This window comes from Anolis carolinensis, chromosome 6 (assembly GCF_035594765.1).
Source record: "Anolis carolinensis isolate JA03-04 chromosome 6, rAnoCar3.1.pri, whole genome shotgun sequence".
Lineage (NCBI taxonomy): Eukaryota > Metazoa > Chordata > Lepidosauria > Squamata > Dactyloidae > Anolis > Anolis carolinensis.
Window position 1 is genome coordinate 100,580,163 of NC_085846.1, and position 22,253 is coordinate 100,602,415.

The window sequence follows — 22,253 nt, forward strand, 5'->3', positions numbered from 1 at the left end:
TTATTTATATGGTGTAATGGTTTTGATGCGGAGGAATATTAAAATATAATGACTGATATTTTAATGCTTTGGGTCAACCTTCTGACTAGAAACATGTTAAACGTTCCTTATCACTAAGTAGGTGAAGATTAATTTCCCTTTCATTTCACCGTGTTTTGGGAAGATTTATGTCTTAATAAAGAAATAGAAAAATATGGTGTATGTCTATGTTTGAACAAAGCCCTCCCTTTGTCTTATGTTTTTAGCATGGAGCCATCAGGAAACCCTAAAGAAAATGATGCCAAAACTGTGTACTGCATTTTTTCGACTGATATGTATACAAAACTCTGTGATGGCCTTTATCCCTGCCCATGAATTCCATTACACAGAAAATATATCTTACAGAAAAGTTTGGTAAGACAAGTTTATTGTCACAAAATATTTAATACCAGAATAACTTACAATAGTATGAACTAAAGTGAAGTTTTTACTCTTTGTTTTAATTTTTTATTTTGTAAAAAAAAAACTCACATTGTTATGACAAAATCCAGTAGATCTGATCTCAAACGTCACTGTTGTGGAGAGACCTCTTTTGCATAAGGATGCAAGTCAATAAAAAGTACACTTCAACTGTTCATACAGTCGCAACATATATTTCCTGCTTTTATGTCGATGCAAAACAGCCATTTTTATAAAAAGTAAAAATATATATATTTATGTACAAAATATTTTTTCATATCAAATCATTTTAATTATACACTTTAAAAACAAACAACCATCGGGAAATGCTATGTTACATCAAGATGCATTCTACATGTTACACCAGGGTGGGTATTTGCTATCTAGATTAGTATATTAGTGCAATTGGAACTGGCTATGCTTGAGGAACTTTTTTAGTCAGTTTTACCGAGGGCTTGATCCTCGTCATTACATGGTAGATGTTCATATTCATCCAGGAATGGAGGAATGTGCATAGTACTACGGAGGTATTGAAAAATGTATTACAAGAGAGAGCTCAGAGGAAACATTACAAAAAAGATTCAGTTCAGACTTATATCAAAACCTTGTTTATTTTGATCTAGTTGTATGGACACGACTATTGCTAGGGGCTGGTGAATTTACGAATGTGAGTTTTGCTGGATTTCTCATCTCGCCAACTTTAAGTTCAGTTTGATACAAGTTCATATCAATTTGTGAACAGAGCAAAATTCAGCCCCTCAAGTCAGCATGAAAATTAGTTTATTTTTATATGAGAGAATATCTCTCTGGGAATCTAAAGATCCCCCAGCATAACTGTATGGCCAACTTCCACCAGAAGACGACCATAGAACTGCACTGGGGGACCTAGAAATATCTAGAGAAGTATTCTTTCTAGGAATTTTTAGCTCCTCAAGCTACTGCATGGTCAACTTCTGCAGGACAATGACCAGAGAATCATGCTGGAAGACCTACAAATTCCTAGAAAAGTACAGTATTCTCTCTAGAAATTTCTAGTTACTCTAGTTCCTCCAGAGCAACTGTGTGGCCAACGTGTTGTCAAAGGCTTTCATGGCCAGGATCACAGGGTTGTTGTTTGTATTCCGGGCTGTATGGCCATGTTCTAGAAGTATTCTCTCCTGACGTTTCGCCCACATCTATGACAGGCATCCTCAGAGGTTGTGTGGCCAACGTTTGCCAGAAGCTGACTCTAGAGTTGCGGTGGAGACCCAGGAGATTCCTAATCAAACCTTCAAAAGTTAAACCATGAAATGTGGAGGGCAGGTTCAATATGTGCGGGATATGTGCATGTATTGATTTTATGCTTGTATTGGGAGAAACTTATTCATGGAAAGACTGGACTGATTGAGATTTGGTTACTTTGGGAGCACTATAATTATGGGGGCTCACTTAAGTCCCATTCTTTTCAGTGGTCTGGTCTAAGGAGGCCTCGGTGATGCAGTGGGTTAAACCACTGAGCTACTGAACTTGCTGACCAAAAGGTCAGTGGTTCAAATCCGGCGAGCGGGATGAGCTCCCACTGTTAGCCCCAGCTTCTGCGCAATGCATTCATGCCGGCCACATGACCTTGGAGGTGTCTACGGACAACGTTGGCTCTTTGGCTTAGAAATGGAGATCAGCACCAACTCCCAGAGTCGGACATGACTAGACTTAATGTCAGGAGAAAACTTTTACCTTTACTGTTCCAAGCATGAGTAAGTTTGGATCCCATCAGCTGCATGGTTTATAGACAAAATATACTGTATAGCAGAGTGGACTTGTTGAGGTCCTTGGCATTTTGCTTGATGAACAAAATAATGGAGACATCTTTGTTCACCTCAACCAGGGCACGTGCCTTTGTTTTTGTGTGAACCATAGTGTGTTGAGTGAAAACAGGGGATTAGCAGCATTCCTGGACTGAGAACTCATTTGCAAATATCCGAATTTATCTCAAACTAAATCCCCCTATTTAAATCAGAATACTGTTATTCGGATGTGTCATTCAATCAGGTTCAAGGGAAATAAACTAGGCTTCAACTTTCTCCTAAACTGGATTGTGGACAATTAACTCTTTTTCTCAGTTTTCTTTTACCAGCTCACTATAAACTATATTTGGCTTTACCGCTGTTTATTCAAGAGGGGGAACATGATTAGAATATTTCTGTATGGTTGAAGAAAAATCCTGTATACCTCCATAAAAGCCTATTTTATACAATTCACTCTACTCAATGGCAGTCGGATTTAAGGGTTCGAAATGTTGTTTTTAATGCTCAATTTAGCATCTACTTTGACTCTGAATTCAGTCACTGCCACAATTGTTGGGTGTTTTCTACGTGCCACATGTTTTCAATTCTGGCTTTTCACTTTATATAATATATAGATTTCATTACTCCCCCTGCCCCACTCCACTTCATTGGAATGGGAATTGTCTTCATTTGAAAGATTCCGTACCAAAATAAAAACATTTTGAATGCATTAAGGCAATAACAGTTTCCTCTGTGGAAAGTTATTGAATTCCAGTATAAATAATAAACTGAAACCATGGGTTGATTTGGTACCAAAAAAGTGATTGCCTTTGTTTACTTACAGAACAGTTTCAATAAGTCAAACAGAAGAAATCCAAACTGGGTTTACCGACGGCTTCACTGAGAAGCAAAGGCTTTTCTATCTAAACACATGGACGCTATGGAATATTTGGAGCAGGGGAGAATTTTTATATGTGGGGCTTAAATCCCTTTTGGGTTACCGTCTTCCTGTCCACATAAACCACTGATCAGTGTCAATGCAAAAGACAATCTGAAGAAAGGAATCACGATGCAAATGGCCATTACAAAGTGTAGGTAAATATTCACATTATGAAGTCATCAAAGCGGGAACTGCTACAAGTCTCCTGTAAATGCCTTAAATTTATATTTTCCTTGTGTGGTTGAATTGGAAAAGACATATTCATGGAAAGACTGGATTGACGGAAACCTGACTGTACATACATACAGATATACATATATACAGATTGAGTATCTAGAAATCCAAAGTGCTCCAAAATCCAAATCCAGAATTGTCCGTATGAGTGGCAGAAATAATGCCACCTTTACTTTCTAATTGTTCATTATGCACACATTTTGATTCATGTACAAAATTATTTAAAATATTGTGTATAAAATTAACTTGAAGCTATGCACATAAGGCATATATTAAACATTAATGAATTTCGTGTTTAGAATTAGGTCCCATTACCAAGATACCTCATTCTCTGTGTAAATATTCTAAAATCAGAAAATTCCCAAATACTTCTGGTCCCGAGCAGTTTGGATAAGGGATACTCATATTATGGGAAGAGGGGAGAAAGAGAAAGAGGTGGAGATGTTCCTCAAAATAAAAATAAACATTGTGTATTTCTCTACCGTATTGCACTTCATCTGTTTTGGTAATACTGCAAATGCAGGAAAAGGGTTAAAAATCAAGATACACATAGTAACAACTTTTTCTTCACTTGAGCAAGAAAAACTGTACATTACTTGATGAGAAAGTGAACTTTTTCATTTTTGAGATGTATAATATCATTCCAGAGACGTACAAATTTCTACCTTGCATAAGGTAAATGTATAAGGTCTTAAAAATTAAAAAATCCACCTTTTTGAGGTCAGTTTTAAACTACTCAGGACGTATCTAGAATTACATGCAAAGGTTAAAGCGTTATGGCATTGGCACTTTGAGGCACACTTGTCTTGAGCTGTGCCCACGTTCTAGCTTATTGTAAGAAAGCAAGGCACTTATTGTTATAGCAATGCAGAGGCGTAATGTGCAGTTGGATTAATACAATAAAATAAGTTAATAGTTTGATTCAAAAAAAATTGGAAGGGCTTTTTCTTCCATAATTTACATGCCCTTTATAGAACTGATTTTACATTTATATAACAACAACAGCAACACATATTTTAGCCTGAGCGAGCATCTGTTTATTGTCCATGGGAAATCCTCTCAACAAGCACCCCTAAAATAAATGGAAATCAGCTGACAAAACTTCCAGCCTCTTGTGAAATTCCCACCTGTTTTAGTGGTACTTGTTTACTGGATGATTTTGGTACCCATCATTATTTTTACAGAATGTGGCACAAAAGGAATTATTTTCCAATATTCGTTTTAGATCTCTTGTCTTGATTTTATGGGGAAACCAATAGTATGGAAAAAAAGAATGTCCACTTGAAAAGAAAGGCATCTCACTCGCTTTAAAATGGTGGTACTAGTGGCACTTTGACAGTCTTTACTTCTGATATATGTGACGATTTCTGGATGATGCAGCTGGTTGTTCCTTGCAGTTTGTCCTTTCCTTGCGCAAGGTTTGTTAAGGCCATTGCTGCATTGATCTCTTTCCAATACGTCTCGTCTTTGTTCGATCTCTTTCTGTTAGCTGCACTAGAATCAAGGAATAAGAAATATTTTTGTGTCCAATTGTTATAACTGTTACAGCAGTGCAAGTAGAAATAATGCATTTGTTGGTATCTTGTTAGTCATGTAGTTGTGTGGTTCAAGTTATTTCTGACTTACGGCGACCCTAAGGCAAACCTGTCACCTGTCATCTAGTCCAACAACTTGCAATTGCAGGAAAACAAAATCAAAGCATCCCCAATACATGGTCACCCTCTGCTTAAAAGCCTGCAGAGAATGAGATATCACCACACTCCCAGGTAGTATATTCCATGGTCAAACAGTTATTGTCATCAATACGTTCTTCCTAATATTTAGGTGGAATATTTTTTCCTGCAATTTGAATCCATTGCTCTGTCTCCTATTCTCCCCTCTCAGCCTCTCAAGCATTTGTACTTTCTCCATTCACCTTACTTCAACTTGCAAAAGCAGAATGCTGCTTGCTTTTAGCAAGCATTGCCTCTGATTTTAGGTCGAACATCTCCTATCCAGCATTCCAAAATACTTCAGAATCCAAAATGTTCTGCATAAATCAGTGCTTCTCAACCTTTGGACCTCCAGGTGTTTTGGACTTCAGCTCCCACAGTTCCTAACAGCTGGTAAGCTGGCTGGGATTTCTTCACTTCACTTCACTTCACTTCACTTCACTTCACTTCACTTCATTTCTTAATTAGTCACTCTCCACCAGAGTGCTCCGAACGACTTACAATTTAAAATATCATTCCACAATATAAAAACATTCAACATAAAAACATTCAACAGACTATTTGGCAAATTAGATCTAAATTACTTAAATGCGCAACCAAACAGCCAAGTCTTGAGCGCTTTTACAATAGGTCGCAACTCCGACATTGCTCTAACATATGGAGGCAATGAGTTCCACAGAATTGGAGCATAGGTCGAAAAGGCTCTACGCCTTGTAGCTTCCAGGCATACCTCCCTAGGGCCCGGTACGTATAGGAGATTTTCCTGGGAGGGTCGAGGTGACCACTGATGGAAAAAAGGAATGAAGGCGGTCCCTAAGATATATATTTCTGGGAGCTGAAGTCCAAAACACCTGGAGGCCCAAAGGTTGGGAACCACTGGCATAAATGGTTAAGATAGTGGCATCTTTGCTTTCTTCTGGTTCAATGTACACAAAGTTTGTTTCAGGTACAAAAATATGAAAATATTATGCATACACATACTTTCAGGCTATGTGTATAAGGTCCCATCTCCAAGACATCTGATTATGTATATAAAAATATTCCAAAATCTGAAAAAAAAAATCTGAAATGTACAACACTTATGGTCCCAAGCATTTCAGATCAAGGGTGCTCAACCTGTACTTACAGAAACCCTTACATTTTTGTAACTGACCCAGTTGTTCTGAAGGCGAATGGAGTGATGTTTGCCCATCCCTGCTGCCAACAACTGATAATCCAAATATGCAACTGGCAAAGGTAACTTTTACTCACCTTTCACACTTGTTGGGGCCATGCTCCAGAGTTTCTGAAAGGAGAGAATATTCTTGTTAACTTTCAGTTTTACATGGGGAAATGTTAAAGTTAAGAGAGAATGAAGATATGTTATGGGACAATAGGCTTTTATGAAACCATACATTTATAGAAAAGTAAAAATCATTAAAAGATCATTCCATTTGGAGGTGGAATTTTTACTGGGATGGGGAGAGCGTCATGCCCTTATCCCCCTTCCAGTAATTATACTTCCGATGACAGATACTGAAAAATGTGATATCTGTGAACATACAAACATAATAATAATAATAATAATAATAATAATAATAATAATAATAATAATAATAATAATAATATAATAATAATACCCTTTTCCAACACACCAGACATCACAGTTGTGGAAAAGAACAAGATTTGGATCATTGATGTTGCCATTGACATCAATGTGACAGTCGCATTGATGAAAAACAACAGGAAAAACTCGGCCGCTATCAGGACCTCAAGATTGAACTTCAAAGACTCTGGCAGAAACCAGTGCAGGTGGTCCCGGTGGTGATGGGCACACTGGGTGCCGTGCCAAAAGATCTCAGCCGGCATTTGGAAACAATAGACATTGACAAAATTACGATCTGCCAACTGCAAAAGGCCACCCTGCTGGGATCTGCACACATCATCCGAAAATACATCACACAGTCCTAGACACTTGGGAAGTGTTCGACTTGTGGTTTTGTGAAACAAAATCCAGCATATCTATCTTGTTTGCTGTGTCATACAACGTCGTTGTGTCAATAATAATAATACAAACATGCAAATGCAAAGTATGTGAAGACATCTTATGTCCCCAAGTTCTCTCTAATCTATTGGAGTGTCACTCCTTGCTTTTCTGAATAAGGAGTCTCCAGCAAAGTATCACTCATGTTAAAAACAACCCCACATTATTGCACTTGATTTGTCCCCATTAAAAAATGGAGGGCTTTTTTATTTATCGCTAGTAGAAGATGGGCTGCGAGGTTTGGAGAGAAAACCACCTGCACATATTAATTTCACAAGAATATATGCCTGCCAGCACTTAAGTGAAATCTGCGTGAAAAGTGAGAGTGTGTCTCACAGGCCTGAAATAAAGCAGAAGACAAACGGGAGACACGTTTATAGTTTATTGATGGGGCTGGAAAAACGCCGATTCCGGTGTGAAAAGGCAGACTCCCAGGGCTATGGAAAGCTGGGCCAGAGGCAGGATCAAAACCTCCTCCCTAAATTCAGCAACAGACATTCAAGCCACTCTCCAGTCTGGTTTTTCTCCTTCCCTGAGAACTCAACACTTGCAGTCAGCCCTCCACATATGCAAGTGTAACTTTTGCAGATTCTCTTAGTTGTGTATTTTATTAATATGGTCTTTCTGTAACCTCTGGGTTCCCCCACTGCTATGTTGAATTGGTTGAGATTCTATGAGCTATTCATTGAAATTCCAAACACATGCAGGATTTGAGGGAAGAGAAAGGAGAATACACACTAAATTATTCCCGAGGTCAAGATATAGTATATGACACCTCCAAAAACCAAGAGCAATAGAAGACATTGTTCTGTGGCTAATGGTCCAGGAATAAGAATTGTACAACCCACTAGATGTTTTGGCTCCAGCCAATGGTGGCTATGGCCAAAAAGACATAATCTTGCCTGAATTAATGTCTCCCGAAGAAGGAGGCGAGGAGCTAAGGCAAATCATAGTGACAAGAGAGGAAATTCAAGACCTCACTGAAAATTGCAAACAAACTAATCAATAAGTCCATGTGGTATCTGCCAAAGAATTCCTTAAGAATTCAAAAGCAACATATCTAATATTTTAATTTTTAAAAAAAGTCTCCTAAGACCAGTAGATATATTGAAGGACTGGAGAGTGGCTATTAAAAAATGGAGAGGGTGGAATTCAATTCAAAACAATCCAAGAAAATATTGGCCAAATCTCTTAACATATGTTTATTAAGAATTAAATCACCAAGCCTACAGGAAGGCAATTTGGCTCCTGCAAAGGTAAATCTTATCTTGTTAAAGGTAAACGGTAAAGGTTTCCCCTGATGTTAAGTCTAGTCGTGTCTGACTCTGGGGGTTGGTGCTAATCTCTATTTCTAAGCCAAAGAGCCAGCATTGTCTGTAGATGCCTCCTAGGTCATGTGGCCGGCATGACTGCATGGAGTGCTGTTACCTTCCTGCCGGAGCAATACCTATTGATCTACTCACATTTGCATGTTTTCAAACTGAGCTCACCCACCCCCTGGATTTGAACCATCAACCTTTCGGTCAGCAAGTTCAGCATCTCAGCTTTTTAACCCACTGCGCCATCGGGGGCTCCTCTCATTAATATACTGCATTTAAAAGTGTTAACGAACGTATGGACATGAGTGGTCTGAGAAATATTTTCTACTTTTATTTCCAAAGTTCACAGACTTTTAATCACTTTGTCAAAAGAATCATCTGAAACCTGGCTCTTTAGATTTGTGGTATTATTTAGGAGCTAGGTAGGCCTCTGATCTGACTTAGTATAAAGCAGCTGCCTCATTTCTAGTGAAGGATGATCTTACAGAGCAACTTCTTTAAAAGTTATCTGTAGCATCTCCTACTCTTGCTTGTCTCGGGACCGTCACTGTTTCATTAATGCTGAGAGCAAGATACTTTCTGGTTGGTTTGGGCTGCCTCATCCTGTTTCGACCGTTTCCCTGTCCTCTGCTGCTTCCAAGAGAATTATAAATCTCTCACTACTGGAATTCTGCACACAGGTAACAGAAACTTTTCATGCAGAATGATACTAAAATTGTACCATTCAGAGCCAAGGTATTAATCATTGGTCCAGACTAGTTCTATGTTTCAACAACACCATGCTACTGCCTTCATGCTTTATATTATACTAGCTGTGCCTGGCCATGTGTTGCTGTGGTGAAGTACGGTGGTATGGGAAATAAAGTATTGAGGAATTGGCGGTAGTTAAGGTAAAGGGTAAAGGTTTTACTTTACATTAAGTCCATTATAAATTGGTTATATAGCTGTGTGGAAGGGCCTTGTGTCTACACTGCCATATAATCCAGTTAAAATCAGATAATCTGTATTTTATAGGCAGTGTGGAAGAGGCCTAAGTGAGGCCTAACTCTGCCTGTCCCCTGGGCTGAGTGGGTTGCTAGAAGACCAAGTGGGTCTCCTTCTAACTGGCAGCAATTGGATAAAAACAATTATTCCTCTCCCTCTAATTAGGACTTTTCTTTTCTTTTCTTTTTGTTGTATGAACGTAGAGGCATGGATGAGGGGTTGTGCTGCCAAGTTTAGTGTTTCTGGGATGTGTAGTTTTGTTGTTTTGTCCTAGGCCGAAATTTCATTACCCTTTTATATATATAGATTAAGTGCAATGAAATTATTGACTTTGCTCTAAACCAGGCACGCGCAAACTTTGGCCTTCCAGGTGTTTTGGACTTCTACTCCTGCAACTCCTACAGCCTCAGGCCCCTTCCTTTCCCCCCTCAGCTGCTCAAGCTCCCCATTTTTTCTTCCAACATTTTCTTCCCATAGGAAACTGATCAGAAGAAAAAAATTAAGTTGCTCAGTATTTTTTGATCAGTAGCATAAGGAGTCATAAACCTGGAAGTATCTCTGATCTCTAGAGGGAAATCCAGCATCAGCCACTGAAACTGACACTCTTCTTGATTTTGCAGCATTGTGGTTGAAGTCAAAAGCCTTGTATACAACTCTGGAGTTGAAAGACTCCATCCATCTTTCTAAATCACGGTTTTATGTTTCCCCTTTTAAATGATTCTCCTCTTGCTTGTTACTGTGTGAAAGATCCTCCCTGAGAGGGAAGCAAGCGGCTCAGTTGCACACGAAGAGGAGAAAGAAGCAACTGTGTACAGAAAGAGGCTGTCATGAATAGCACAAAAGTACAGGAGAAGGAGAGAGTGGGGTGAAGAGAAGAGTTATTTTTCTGATGGCTTTCCAATATATTTCCTTCAGTAAACAGCAGGCCCAAGCTTTATCATCCGCAGAGCCTCCTGAGAATACGGCACAGCGCTTGTTTTGAGAGTGTTATGCATTGCACACCACTTGGAGGAACATTAATTGTGTACAAAGCAACTGTGGAATTTTACAAAAATTTAAACAATGGAATAATGCTGTGTTGAATTATATCACAGCTGGGTTAAATAACACAAGTGTTAAATAAGTCACTCATCCACAAAATTGTACATTGCATGGTGTACATCAGGCTTGCCAGATATGTCTCTTCCCTCCAGTAAAGGACAATCCTTTATAACGCTAGAAAATATCACTAGTTACTTAGTTTTCCTCAGGTCAAGATCATCAAAATATTTATCACCAATGTTTATATATTCTTTAAGAAATCTTACAGAATCCAAGGGCATTTCAGTCCAACCTCTGGCATGCAGGGATACACAATGAAGCTTTCCTAAAACGTGGCCATCCAATGTATGTTTAAGAACCTCCAATGATATACGATCCAGCCCAGTTTGAGGCAATCTATTCAACTGCTGGACAGGTTTTAGCATTACAAAGTTCTTCCTAATGTTTAGGTGGAATCTCTTTTCTTGTAATTTGAATCCAGTGGTCCGTGTCCTAGTCTCTGGAGCAGTAGAACCAATCTTGTTCCATCTTCTAAATGGCACCCCTTTGTATATTTTAAGACAGCTATTATGTTAGCTTTCGGGCTTCTCTTTTCCAAGCTAAACATACCCAGGTTCTTATACTGTTTCTCATTATTGTCTTCAAAAATTATAAATTATTCTGTGTTTTCATTTCATCTGAAATAGTGGTGTAATACACAAAGTTAGGAGATACGGTATGTCATAGAACTGAGACAAAAAAGCCCCATTATGCTCACATTTTATCTACATTACCTATTGCATCAAGCAAAACTAGTACCAGTATTTATTTACTAAGCAGGGAAGTTTATTGATCTAATTAAATATGCAGAACAATCTACCAAAAAGAAATAGTAAATCCTGGCTCTTGGGGAAAATGCTTTCATGGCTTCAAAACTTCTGTAAATTGTGCATCTGTGCTGATTTATTGAAGATGGGGGAGGTTTGGGTTTTTGCTGCTCTAGAAGCTAGGGGTGGATCTACACTGTACCATGAATGCAGTCTGACACCATGACCAACTGCCATGGCTCAATTCTTTTAAGTCCTGGGATTTTTAGTTTGGTGGGGCACCAACACATTCTTTGACAGAAAAGGCTAAATATCTTGTAAAACTACAACTCCAAGGACCCCATAGCATGGAGCCATGGCAGTTAAAGTGTTGTCAAACTGCATTCATTCTGCAATGTAGATGCACCAAGGACACAAAGAAATGGATTCAAACTGCAGGAAAAGAGATTCCATGTGAATATTTGGAAGAACTTCCTGATGGCAAGAACCGTTAGACATTAGAACAGTGGTTCTCAATCTGTGGGTCCCCAGATGTTTTGGTCTTCAACTCCCAGAAATCCTAACAGCTGGTGAACTGGCTGGGATTTCTGGGAATTGTAGGCTAAAAACCAGGGGACCCACAGGCTGAGAGCCACTGCATGCTGCCTTGGAGTGTGATGGAGTCTCCTTCTCTGGAGGTTTTTAAACAGAAACTGGGTGGTCATCTCTCAGGAATGCTTTGGTTTTGTATTCCTGTATGACATGAAGTTGGACTGGATGGCCCTTGGGCTGTCCTTCAGTTCCATGACTGTGTAATTCTACACAGAGCATGTTTAGTTACTTTAGGAGTATTGCAGGTGAGCTCAGTTGGGCTTTTAAAGATTTCTGTAAGCCTTGGGGCTCCACTAGCATGTTGACACTTCTTTCTCCTTGCTTCGTTCTAGCTACAATTCTGGCAAGACTTACTACCAGCTGTACTGCCAAAAGCCTATTTGTAACTCAAAGCAGGCATGTTTGCAATTCTCAAAATATAACAAGCTCTAACGTGAAACAAACAAGTTAATTTTCCTTGCCTGCCCTGCATGGTTTGCACGTTTAGTAGGCCAGGGAAGCGGTGTGGCCTTAGTAAATGTGTTTGTGTGTGCGTGTGTCTGTGTTTTCAAGTTGCCTGTCAACTCATGGCAACCTCATGAATTTCATAGGATGTTCTTAGGCAAGGAAGACACAGGTGGTTTGCCAGTTCCTGAATTATAGCCTACAACAGTTGGCATTTGTTGGCAGTCTCCCATCAGAATACTATCTGGAGCTATTTGCACAGCTTATGTCACAAGCAGATAAGATTATAATCTCCAGATGTCTGGGATGACATCTTCTATAATCTCTGACCATTGGCCATACTGGCCAGGTTTTATGGGAACTTTAATCCAAAAGCTAGTCTGAACCTGGAAAGGGATGGGGAAGAAATCAAGATGTGCCCTCAAATGAAGTGCAGTTTCTTTTTCTTTCTCCTGGGAACCCAAAGCAGCCAGATTTTATGATCTGAATGATAAGAGCAACGAGACACCTTCAAGGATGCTGAGTAGTAAGGCGGTTTTGGACAGCACACAAGATCCCATCCACACACACATATATTATTATCAGGATGATAGACATGGCATGTTAAATCAAACTGCCTAAAGTGTTGAGGCAGTTGGCCATCACATGGGAAGAGTGTCAATTACATAGTTATTTGGTTACAGTGTTGTCAGGAAACCTAGTAGATTCAGTGCCTTATCCCATGATTCCATTTATGCTCTTCTCTGGGACTTTAGAGAGGAGTCACATCTCCTGTTTCCTGATCCAAAAACTATCCTAGTTTTGGCCTCAGCCCTCCTCCAGGGTCTTTCATCTCTCCCCAAATTTGCAACACCTTCCTTGCTCCTGTCTCAAAGGCTCAGGGTACAGTATGTTACATGGCGCCTCCCGTGTCTTAGGTTCCCATGCACCTTCCTATAGCCTTTCTCAGTTCCATAAAGTAGGGGCAAGTGAGAATGGCTGTTGTACAACTGGGAGAAGTTACTGTTCTCTCTATATGATCATTTTTGGAAATTTACCAGAAACATAAGGGGGATGGACTACCAACACTGTGTGCGTGCGTGTGTGTATGTACGCAAAAATTGTAAAGGAATAATTACTCTTCCACTGAAAATGTCCATCCAGCAGGCCAGCATCATCAGGTGCTATCATCATCACCAGGCTATGATAATCAAGGATGCAATGCTGATGCATAGCCTAAATGTGTTCATCTACTCAAGCTTCACATCACCAAAGTTGAAGGAGATGGCACAACAGGGAAGACATAGGTTGCAATCAAACCATTCCCATAGATGTGGGGAACTATGGTGAGGTTTGCAAACCAAATATATTATTATTTATTTACAGTATCTATATTCCGCCCTTCTCACCCCGAAGGGGACTCAGGGCGGATTACAATGAACACATATATGGCAAACATTCAACAGACAAACAACATATATAGACAGACACAGAGGCATTTAACATTTTTTTCCAGCTGCACGATTCCGGCCACAGGGGGAGCTGTTGCTTCACTGTCCACTAGTGGCTGTACTTCCTCATTCCTTTCCTCGTGTTTTGTTGGCAGTTTTTATGATGCTGTAAATTAGTTAAATTAGCCTCCTGCATAAAGCGTACCTAAATTTCCCTACTTGACAGATGCAACTGTCTTTCGGGGCTGCATAGGTCAACAGCAAGCCAGGCTATTTAATGGTCGGGGGCTTAACCCGACCCGGGCTTCAAACTCATGACCTCTTGGTCAGTAGTGATTTATTGCAGCTGGTTACTAGCCAGCTGCGCCACGCTTTGCAACTCCCCATGGGCTGCATCACATCTACATTCTAACAATTCAGAGACAAATATCAGCACACAGGTGGCCAAGTAATGTGGTCAAAATGGCAGAAATTATTAATAAGAAGTAACAGACAAACTATCACTTTTGCTTGATTCCATTTCTCTTGAGCTATTTTTGAATTCAGCTTCCAACAACTAAATAAGTTGAGGACGAAGACAAAAAGCAAGAGAAGAGAAATCTTGGAAGTTTAAAAAATATCTGGACAAGCAGATGACTGAGGATTGATTGGGGCTGTCTGCCAAATCAGGACAGTTGGCAGGTAAGACAATATCAGTACATCCATCCCATATGTCTTCTGAATTTGGAGTAAAAGTGGATTGCAAATTCCCACGTTGGCTTCTTTTATAAGAATCTGGAAGGAAAATTGTAGTTAAGAAGAAAGACAGACTAAAGTACATGTTGTATGTTTGGCATTGCGCTCGGCAATTCCAATTTTCATATCAAATCTGGCATGTGCATGCTCAACTGTTTCTCTCTTCCCATCTCGTGTGAACTGGCTTTTGTTACTTTTGGAGATCCCTGTGTTGACCCAGATTTTCCAAATAATTGAAAGGAGGAAAGAGTGGGAAGGAGAAAATGGCAGACATGGCTGAACGACACACACATGTGTGATTTAGTGGTGATTTAATGCCATTTTCTAGGTTACTTACAGTCCTCCCAAACCACAGTTTACAGGCAGACATGAGGTATTCAGCATAAAGCTTCTCGGGGTTATAGCAAAGTGCAAGCCGAGTTAACTAGAGTTCACATAGTTATATTGTTCTTGAAGAGGAACTCGCTTGAATGTTCATAGGGAAAACATGTGTCTATGGATTAAAAAATAAAAAAAAACCTTCAATCCACATGGCAATGCAACTAAAATCAACAACCTTTCCATGACTGACTAAAAGATCTTTGTTTATTGTTTTCCACATTTAAATCACTCCCATTTTGGAAGGCATTTGTCTTTGAGGCCTGGCAACTCTGTAGAGAAGAGTATTCATGATGCAACAATTGAGAATGCATCCCCTTTATGATCCAAAACTGATACTGAATTAAAAGCATTCTCCATTAGTATAAGAGAAGGTGGGATCTTAGGCAGAACCTTGTTGTTGATGTCTTACAACTGCCAGAATCCCAGGCCATGATGGTTGGGGGGCAATGAAAGCTGTCATCAAACCAAGTAATCAAGCACTATGTATATATGATGTGACTAATGATTGAACTCCCATTGACTTGATTCAAAATCAGTATGTTGTCAACTATATTTCCTAAAGTCCCTGGTATTTCTGATATTCCAAAATGTTGTGATTTGAAGAGAGAACCTATGCTTATATTTATAATGTAACTGAGCATCAGGAACTAAACTAACTCATTAGTCAAGCCAAATAACTGTGAATTTGACCACATCATCTGCTTTCTATAACCATAACTTGTAATCTACAAACACGCTGAAATATGTCCCGCTGAGCCTGGTAGAAGTTACTCCTGAATAACTCTGCATAGGACTACAGTCTTTAAAGTGCATTATTTTGAGTTGCTTGTGCTCAGCATCTACAACTAAACCCTTTTGCTTTGTCCTAGAATGCATTAATGCTACACAATTATAAGCAACATAGCTAAACTCAGCATTTTATATGGTTTTGATCTGTTAATCGATTTATATGTGTTTAAAGTGCTTACATATTTAGAGTGTTTATATTTTGATGAGATATGTTTTATTGTTTACCTGTGCGGCACTGAATTTTTGCCAGATCTGTTAGCCTCTTTGAGTCCCCTCCAGGGTCAAGAAAGGCGTGGTAAAAAAGAAGCAAGCAAATAAATAAATAAATAAATAAACAATGTGGAAAAATAGGAATTATAATTCAGCAAGTCCTAGATGGCTACATTTTGCTAGCCCCGTTATAAACAGAAGTTATACAGTAGAGTCTCACTTATCCAACATTCGCTTATCCAACATTCTGGATTATCCAACGCATTTTTGTAGTCAATGTTTTCAATACATCGTGATATTTTGGTGCTAAATTCGTAAATACAGTAATGACTACATAGCATTAATGTGTATTGAACTACTTTTTCTGTCAAATTTGTTGTATAACATGATGTTTTGGTGCTTAATTTGTAAAATCATAACCTAATTTGATATTTAATAGACTTTTCCTTGATTCCTCCTTATTATCCAACACATTCGCTTATCCAACCTTCTGCCGGCCCGTTTATGTTGGATAAGTGAGACTCTACTGTAATTCCCATCTGGTTAAAAGACAATTAGGGGTTGATAGGAAGTTAAAAATACAAGCACTTGGGATAAAAGGTGAATACAAAGACACTAACTGGCTATTTTGTTTTGTTTATCTTTTACTTTAACCCTTTGGGGTGAGAAGAGTGGGGTATAAATATAGCAAATAAATACACAAATAAATGATAGAGGAAGCAGGGCAGATTTCTATTTTATTCCTAATACTGATATTATAGCAGCAAACTATGATTTAGCAATATTAGGTGGATTGGGAACATGCCTTCTACAAGCTGGACACAATTTAGAGGTTTTATAAATTAATCACATGCAGAAGAAGAGTTCCCTGTGTGCGGGGCTGCATATGACTTCAAGCCACTTGTCAACATAGAGTGACCCCATGAATTTTCTAGGGTTTTCTTAGGCAAGGAATACCCAGAGGTGATTTTGCCAGTTCCTTCTGCACCTAGTATTTGTTAACAACTCCCAACTTAGCTTCCAAATTCAGATGGGATCTGATGCACTTAAGCTCCCTGCTCCTCCCTTGGTACCAAAGGCCAATAAAACTAGGAAGGAAAGGGATATCCTTCAGAAATTATCACATGCACTCTCCAAAGATTAGAGGTCCAATCTTATAGGCCACTGGGCACACTGAAGTGTACTGAAATAGCCAGGCTTATATATGCTTAGGGCTGTGCTGAATTTTTCCCCCAGATGCAAAACCGAAGCTGGGAAACCCAGACTGAAATGAGATTTCCAAAGCACAGTGTGCAAGCAAAGTGCTGGATTAAAAAAAAATAACATTATAATGATAATTACAGATGGGGTTCTTTTGGAACAGAGTCAAGGTCGGTAGTGGGCAGAGGAGGGGGGAAAGAGACCCGTGACATATTTTCTTCCATGGGGCCAAAATGCCGTTTAGGAGCCTCATGGCTACCACTCATCTTCCTTCATTTTTTTTACTCAATGCCAAGTTTCACCGTCTAGACAGCCCCCTTTGTAGCAGGCTGGCAGTAAATATCTTTAATGATTGGCTTCTCTCTGACATTGACTAATTAGACCCCTCAGATGTCAGAATGGCTGGGAGGATATGCAGTGTTTGTTCTCTCCAGGACTCAGCCCATGACAAATATGCAAGAAGCAGAAGCGGTGACGCCTTGCAATCAATTTTTTTTCTCAATAAAAAGGCCAAAACTCATGAGAAAGACATGAAACAAGACCAATTAATTATATACAAAAGTATTTTTCTCCTTTGCAAAAACTCAATGGATCCCCATCCCAAAGAGTAGCCAAAGCTAAGGAAGCCAATAACACTTTGATCTGTGCTTTCGTTAATGTTGTTTTTATGAATACAGACATTGCAGATGATAATGTATTAATTCTCTCTTTAACAGCACCAACAATTACACCTAAAAATTACAATACAATAGCAATGGGAAAATGCCTGTGCTGGTGAGTTATGGGAAGTGTACTTAAAAAATAATTTCCCCTATTTTCTAGTCTGAGAGTTGGGTCATCTTCTGGGGTCCTACTTTGAACTTCTCTTTAACATTAAAAAAATAAAATTAGAATATTATTGCTGAACTTTCTTCTAAATTGTTCTATGCAAGAAAGGGTTGATAAAATTTACATAAATACAGTAGAGTCTCACTTATCCAACATTCACATATCCAACGTTCTGGATTATCCAACACAGTTTGCCTCCCTCCCGGATCCACAGCTGTTTCTCTAGGCAGCAAGGATTGAACTTTTTATGGGTTTAATTTCTGACAATGATGTTACTGTAAGTCCATTTTATGCAATACTATCTTTATTTGTAGTCAATTTGTTAGTAGCCAATGTTTTCTTAGTCAATGTTTTCAATACTTTACAATGTTTTGGTGCTACATACGTAAATACAGTAATTACTACATAATGTTACCGTGTATTGAACTGCTTTTTCTGTTGATTTGTTGTAAAACATGATGTTTTGGTGCTTAATTTGTAAAATCATAACATAATTTGACGTTTAATAGGCTTTTCCTTAATCCCTCTTCATTATCCACCATTTTCGCTTATCCAATGTTCTGCTGGCTTGTCTATGTTGGATAAATGAGACTCTACTGTAATAAAAATAATAAATTTTATTGATTAGCCCTTAGACCATATCACAATATCAAACCAAACAACAAGGCTTGATAAGACTTGATTACACTCTGTGTAGTAAGCTAAAATAAGACACTTATAAGAATACAGTAAATAAATATGATAAAACTGAATATATACATCATATTTCCTTATCAACCCTACAATAAATAAATGGGAATAATTTTTTAACAGATTTAAAAGTTTCAAACTTTTGATGGAAAAATGTCAGAATATGTGGGGTGAACCTGAGATTATTTATCTGCCTTCAATCACATTAACCCAGCTAAAAGACTCTATAAAATTGGTCTGAGCTAATTGAGTAAAGCTTCCTAAATGCTTTTTGGTACTTTGGTAGCTAATAAAAAAACATGCACACCAGCCTCTCCAACATGCTTATGTTCAGCCGTATTGACGCAGTTTCAACTTGACAAAGTCTGCCTCTAATTATCCATGGCAGTCATCTGACCACAGATAAACAGATATTACACAAACCTTTGGAGGGAATAATATTTGGCTACTATAACTTTTGGAATAATTTACTCCACATCCTGACCTTAAAACACCGACAAATGATTCATAACCTTTTTGGGGATTGGAGGGTAAATATTTTCACTGAACAAAGAGGTTGGCCTCTCTGACCTTCACGAGGTTTGCACTATGCGCATTAGTCATGAAGAATAATTCTTTGTTCAAGAACATCACATTGAACATTGGTGGAAGGGGTGGGCAGAGAATTTGGGCCCCAGCCTAGCAAATATCAACAGCATATCTCCTCCTGGCTTTCATGGGCTCCAACCTACCTGTCTCCCTCAAACAGCAAGCAAACAAGAAAGAATGTCACAAAAGTGATGGCTTTCACACTTTTTAACAGCCCTCATTTAACGATACATTACTTAGCTATCACTAGAGAACATAGCTTAGACCAGGCATGGGCAAACTTGGGTCCTCCAAGTGTTTTGGACTCCAACTCCCACAATTCCTTACAGCCTCAGGCCCCTTCCTTTCCCCCCTCGCGTAGGGCATTAAGTGAATCAAGGTCAAGCTCTACTGCATCCAAGGAACTCCAGGCATAAAGATAATTGTTCAGGAAGAATTATTTACTATAATTTCCAGCTTATGGCTACCTCAAAATCGGTGCTTTATGTCCCTGGAGAGCTACTTCTTTGATCCTACAGGAACTTAAAGAGGTCAAGTCTAAGCGGTTTGTACGCCCACGCAGAAGAAAAGCTATTAGAGCGCACATGCTCTGCAAACTGTATTCAACAACCTCATTATTGTCCCATTTCTCCCCACATTGCATACATGTTGCCTTTCTGTTCTGCTTTAGCATTAGCTGTGTGTTAAACACAGCACAACCCCCCCCCCCATTCACAAGGCCAGTATTCTCAGTTTTGTTTGTCAATTTCCAACAAAACGTGTCCTCTTTAAGGCATTTACTCCATTGTGTTTCAATAGTATTCTTGAGTCAGAAGTGCTTTGTTTAAATAAAGTTCACTATTAATTATGGTTTTGTGCATCCCCAGAAAATCTGGGAATGTATTCATCATGGATACAGTACTATAGATTCCCTTTTCACATGGGAACCTGAGCATGCCTGCCTGTTCTGTGACACATTTTTCTGCTCTATCACAAGTAGGTGATGTAAACATTGCAGGATTGGCAGTTATTAATGAGTTTTGCTAATCAATGCTTCAGTGCTGGTTTGCCTTCTTTATGCGATAAAATCCAATGCAATTACAGTAGAGTCTCACTTATTGCTTGTTTTATACTGTTGATGACTGGGTTTGGCCCCATGTAAGCCGCCCCGAGTCCCTTCGGGGAGATGGGGCGGGATATAAGAATAAAATTATTATTATTATTATTATTATTATTATTATTATTATTATTATCCAACATAAAAGGGCCGGCAGAACGTTGGATAAGCGAATATGTTGGATAATAAGGAGAGATTAAGAAAAAGCCTATTAAACATCAAATTAGGTTATGATTTTACAAATTAAGCACCAAAGCATGATGTTATACAACAAATTTGACAGAAAAAGTAGTTCATTACACATTAATGCTATGTAGTAATTACTGTATTTACAAATTTAGCACCAAAATATCACGATGTATTGAAAACATTGACTACAAAAATGCGTTCAATATATATTATATCTATATATATAAAAGAGTGATGGCATCACGGCGACCCACAAACCAACAAAACTACAGGCCCCCCAACCTCGAAATTTGACAACACAACCCATCATCCACGCCTCTAGGTTGATACAACAAAAAGAAAAGAAAAATAAAGTCCTAATTAGAGAGAGAGAGAGGAATAATTGCTTTTATCCAATTACTGCCAGTTAGAAAGCTAAGCTCCTCCAACTTGGTCTCCTAGCAACCCAATAAAAAATAATAAAAAACACTAAAAATTAATACAATAAAATACTATAATAAGAGAAAATAACTAAAAATAATACAAGAAAATAATAAAATATAATAAATAAAAATATAACTTACAATAAAATTAATAAAAAATTGCAAATAACGTCAAATAAAAATTACACAACAATTTTTAACCAATACCACCACCACTTTGCCACAGCAACGCGTGGCCGGGCACACCTAGTATATATATCCAACGTAAACGGGCCGGCAGAATGTTGGATAAGCGAATGTGTTGGATAATAAGGAGAGATTAAGGAAAAGCCTATTAAACATCAAATTAGGTTATGATTTTACAAATTAAGCACCAAAACATCATGTTACACAACAAATTTTACAGAAAAAGTAGTTCAATACAGAGTAATGCTATGCAGTAATTACTGTATTTACAAATTTAGCACCAAAATATCACGATGTATTGAAAACATTGACTACAAAAATGTGTTCAGTAATCCAGAACGTTGGATAAGTGAGTGTTGGATAAGTGAGACTCTACTGTATTAATAATGATAATGATGATAATAATAATAATAATTTCAGATGACAGCAGAATTGAAGAGAAGCAACTGGAAAAGCTGACACAATACGAGGATTTAAACATCAAACTGCAAAGACTCTGGCACAAGCCAGTAAAGGTGGTCCCAGTGGTGATCGGCACACTAGGTGCAGTGCCTAAAGACCTTGGCCAATACTTGAAAACAATTGATGCTGACAAAATTATTCATTAATAGCTACAAAAGCCACCCTACTCAGATCTGCACGCATTATTCCTCGATACATCACACAGTCCTAGACACTTGGGAAGTGTCTGACGTGTGATCTAATACAACAGCCAGCATAGTGGTCTTGTTTGCTGTGTACTAATCTTGTTATGTATCTAATGATGATGATGATGATGTTCGTAGACTGGGAGCAAAGGTAGCTCACAACAGTTAAAAACACATACTTAAAATTCATGGGTGCAAGTTAAAAAGAAATTAACTGTCATCAAATTAATATCAGCTAACAACATGGAAACAACACAACAACAACAACAACAACAACAACAAAAAGTCCAGAATATTGTACAAAACCCAGGCCACCTTTTTAAGATTTGACAAAATAAAAAGTTTTCACCTCCTTGGGCAAAGAAAATAAGGAGGATGCAAGTTTAGCCTCCTGTAAAAGAGAGTTTTGGAGGCAGGAGCAACTGCTGAGAAGGCCCTCCCTTGTGGTGAAGTAGAAAGAAGATTCTCCCCAGAATCATCTTTAAACATGGGTAGGCTCATATGGGAGCATATGGCTCACTGAATATTGTATTTTACTACTACTATTTTTAAGTCGGAGGTTAAGTC

General features: G+C 38.5%; 1 protein-coding gene across 2 annotated transcripts in view; it reads right to left on the reverse strand.

Moving 5' to 3' along the window:
- Positions 1-389: 389 nt before the first annotated feature.
- Positions 390-22,253, reverse strand: part of mkx (mohawk homeobox) — a 77,635-nt gene continuing 55,771 nt past the window's right edge. Inside the window, exons 6-7 of one of the 2 annotated variants that reach the window (XM_062984182.1) lie at positions 6,339-6,372; positions 390-4,869 (exon numbers count right to left, since the gene is read on the reverse strand). In XM_062984182.1, the coding sequence (XP_062840252.1) occupies positions 4,683-4,869; positions 6,339-6,372 (221 nt within the window). In that variant the 3' untranslated portion in view covers positions 390-4,682. The remainder of the gene's footprint in view (positions 4,870-6,338; positions 6,373-22,253) is intronic. The other variant, XM_062984183.1, reaches the window with a different exon arrangement.